A 2,768-nucleotide genomic window follows, 5' to 3' on the forward strand; every position below is an offset into this window, starting at 1 on the left:
TTTCTGATGCTTTGCTTGAATTTATTAATGTTTAAATGGTAAACCACATCAAATAATGATATTTATTTTTCCAGTTGTAAGAAAATTCACAGAAACAAACATTTCTACAAAATTCAATTCAAGTGCCATTTGTTTAGGAAATAAACACATAAAATCCATATTAAAGTAAAAAGCCAAGACTTCCAAATTATAATATTACACGGTCAAATTGCTCACACAATTCCCATAGTAATAAATAAAATTAAATAAAAATTAAAAGAAACCATACTCTAATTCAAAATTAATAATGGTCAGACCAAGGCTGGATTCTTCCGTTTCCCCTACGAGAGCAAAAATGTAGTAAACAAATTTCAGTAAGGAATAAAGTGCGTGACATTTTTAAAAATCAAGGTGATGGGCATTTGTATCAAATCTCAACACGTTTCCAAGAACCATGGTGTTATGTTGGGGTCTTTCGATAATCATTAGACTTCTGACTACTAGTGTGCTCACCCAGTTATGATGGATCACACACCACAGTTAAAGCTTGAAATAGTTCTGTGTACAAAGTCAACCACATTCAAGTAGTTGTGCTGTGTTTCAAATGCATCCTGTTCAGCATTGCCCATGGTCATCTCTGACATGCGACCAAATTACTTTTAACAATGCACCATATGAGGGCATATCCAAATCATACAAATGTCTCCGATTTATTATTCAATACTCAGTAGTTCATGTACGTAAGGGCACGGTTTTCCAGGACAAGGCTTTAGATTGCTCACCTGAAGCGACCCTGAAACCCATTGTTGAACCTGTTGCCACGGGCCCATGGCCGACCCCGCTGGCCCCCTCTGTTGGTGATGCCTGGTATGTTGGTCCTTTTGGGCGAAACCTACGAGCCAGCCAGATTCAGGTATCAGTTGCTAAAATTCATGTCTGGCCCCCAGATACAGCACACACCACTTTGTGAAAAGCCTACAATTTCTAGACAGTGAGGACAGTTTTGTATTCAACGATGGTAAATGTAAACAAGTCAGGCTTTCCTCGTGTGGGTTTAGGCCTGTGTGATTGTAGTGGAGGTGGGGTATGTATCCATGAACATACCTTTCTGGTATTAGTGCATCCTGCAACAATACTACACAACCTTGAGACCAGAAAGCCCCTTTTTGCTTTATGATAAGGGATTTCCAATACTCCAGATTACAAACTAATGTCATGCATTCATTGAAATCCGAAATTGCTATCAAATATAAAATATCTTAAATTGTATCATTTTCATCCCTAATCTAAATCTAATCCATCTTTCTCCGCTTACCTTTATGACTCTACCCCTGAATAAAGTATTATCCAAGGTCATCGCAGTCCCCACAGAGTCCCTTTCTGAGAATTCTATGTATGCAAAGCTGCAAAGGACAAGGGGTGAAGGGAGTTTAGAACTTCACCAGTCATATTTGTCAAAGTAGACACATATTGTGAGCCGGGTAATTGTATTAGGTATTAATAGTGCTGACAAAAGCACAACAGCTCACCCTTTTGGGTGACCAGTGACTCGGTCACATAGAATGGTCACCCTATTAACAGAACCACAACCACTGAAATAGACCTTCAACTCAGCCGCAGTTGCACCATAGTCCACCTACAGTATTGAACAGAGGTTATACGGAGGTAAAAGGCTTCAAGTCATGCCATTACAAGAAGTATCTAAAGCATTCATACTGGGTGACCGACTTGAAAACAAACTTACATTTCCAACATAAACTGATCTGTTGTCAGCATCAATTCTCTCCTCGTGACTCATGTGGTAAAACAGCGCTGTAGAACCAAAGATTGTCACATGACTAGTAGCCTACTTTGACAATTGAAGCACATGTCAGCATGATGGTGGTCTTCACAAAGTAAGAAAGAATGAACTCTGAAGTAAAAGACAGCAAGTGATTCAAATTGAAGCTACATTAATTTAATTGGCTATGATAGCAATGTTGTCTGTCTGAACTTTTCCTGAACCACCAGGGAAAAGTCAGAATTGCCACGGATGGGGCTTGCCTATTGGAGCTCTGGACGGGCAGCCACCTGAACTTACCTGCGAGGGGATTGTACATGAGCTGCCGTTCTGCCAAAGACTGAACTTCCCTAAGCTTGTCAGCTTCCTCCTCCAACTCCAGTACTCTCGCCTTGATTGCTTCAAGCTCCTAAGTAACATAATTCATTAAAGAGTGGCAAGAGGAGGGGACGGGTCCTTGGGGAAAAGCGACAACGCGTTTCCTTATTATCGAATTGGTTATTTCAGATGCTGCAGTAATTTTCAGTAATCGAAACAATGTTTTTTTGTTCACCGAAGTGTTTGGAAATCATAGTGGAGACAGGTGTAGGCTATTTTAACGAATGTTAATTTCCACCAACCCGTTTACGCATCTCCTGTTGGCTACATTATATCAGTACACGTACAGTTAACAAGCAACGAGAAAGCTGTAGAAATGTTAGTGTTAATGAGAGTAGGCTATTATAAAATTCGACTCTCACCGCCACTTACAGGATTTGAGCTCCATTGGTTGGCAAATATCTCCGTCTCTAGTCGCCCACGTGTATCAGCCATATCAGAGGACAATCAACATCAAAACCATACCCCTCAGATATTAGTTTTAAAGTACTCTATTCCTTCCCTTTTAAAGCTGTGAGCGATTTTTTCGATAGACTTGAACCAGTGAGTTACACTTAACTTAGGACCACAATGAAAACACGCGGATGAAAATCAGTTATCCGTCACGCAGGTAAGGATGACGACTTATCAA

The 2,768-nt window shown here is 40.1% G+C and overlaps 1 protein-coding gene across 1 annotated transcript; it reads right to left on the reverse strand.

Annotated features, from left to right (window-relative positions):
• Positions 1-48: 48 nt before the first annotated feature.
• Positions 49-2,768, reverse strand: pabpn1l (PABPN1 like, cytoplasmic). The gene is made up of 7 exons (XM_062549601.1): positions 2,510-2,768; positions 2,060-2,168; positions 1,724-1,791; positions 1,509-1,615; positions 1,295-1,382; positions 762-871; positions 49-320 (listed from the first exon to the last, which is right to left on the reverse strand). Exons 1-7 carry the CDS (start codon positions 2,570-2,572, stop codon positions 281-283), a joined length of 585 nt encoding a protein of 194 aa, XP_062405585.1. The 5' UTR covers positions 2,573-2,768; the 3' UTR covers positions 49-280.

Source organism: Sardina pilchardus, chromosome 11 (assembly GCF_963854185.1).
Source record: "Sardina pilchardus chromosome 11, fSarPil1.1, whole genome shotgun sequence".
Taxonomy (NCBI): domain Eukaryota; kingdom Metazoa; phylum Chordata; class Actinopteri; order Clupeiformes; family Clupeidae; genus Sardina; species Sardina pilchardus.

Coding starts and splice junctions, on each gene's coding strand:
- pabpn1l (XM_062549601.1), bottom strand. CDS start 2,572: ATGGCTGATACACGTGGGCGACTAGAGACGGAGATATTTGCCAACCAA. Junction 1,616..1,723: donor GATCAGTTTATGTTGGAAAT/GTAAGTTTGTTT, acceptor TCAATACTGTAG/GTGGACTATGGTGCAACTGC. Junction 321..761: donor GGGTTTCAGGGTCGCTTCAG/GTGAGCAATCTA, acceptor TTGCTCTCGTAG/GGGAAACGGAAGAATCCAGC.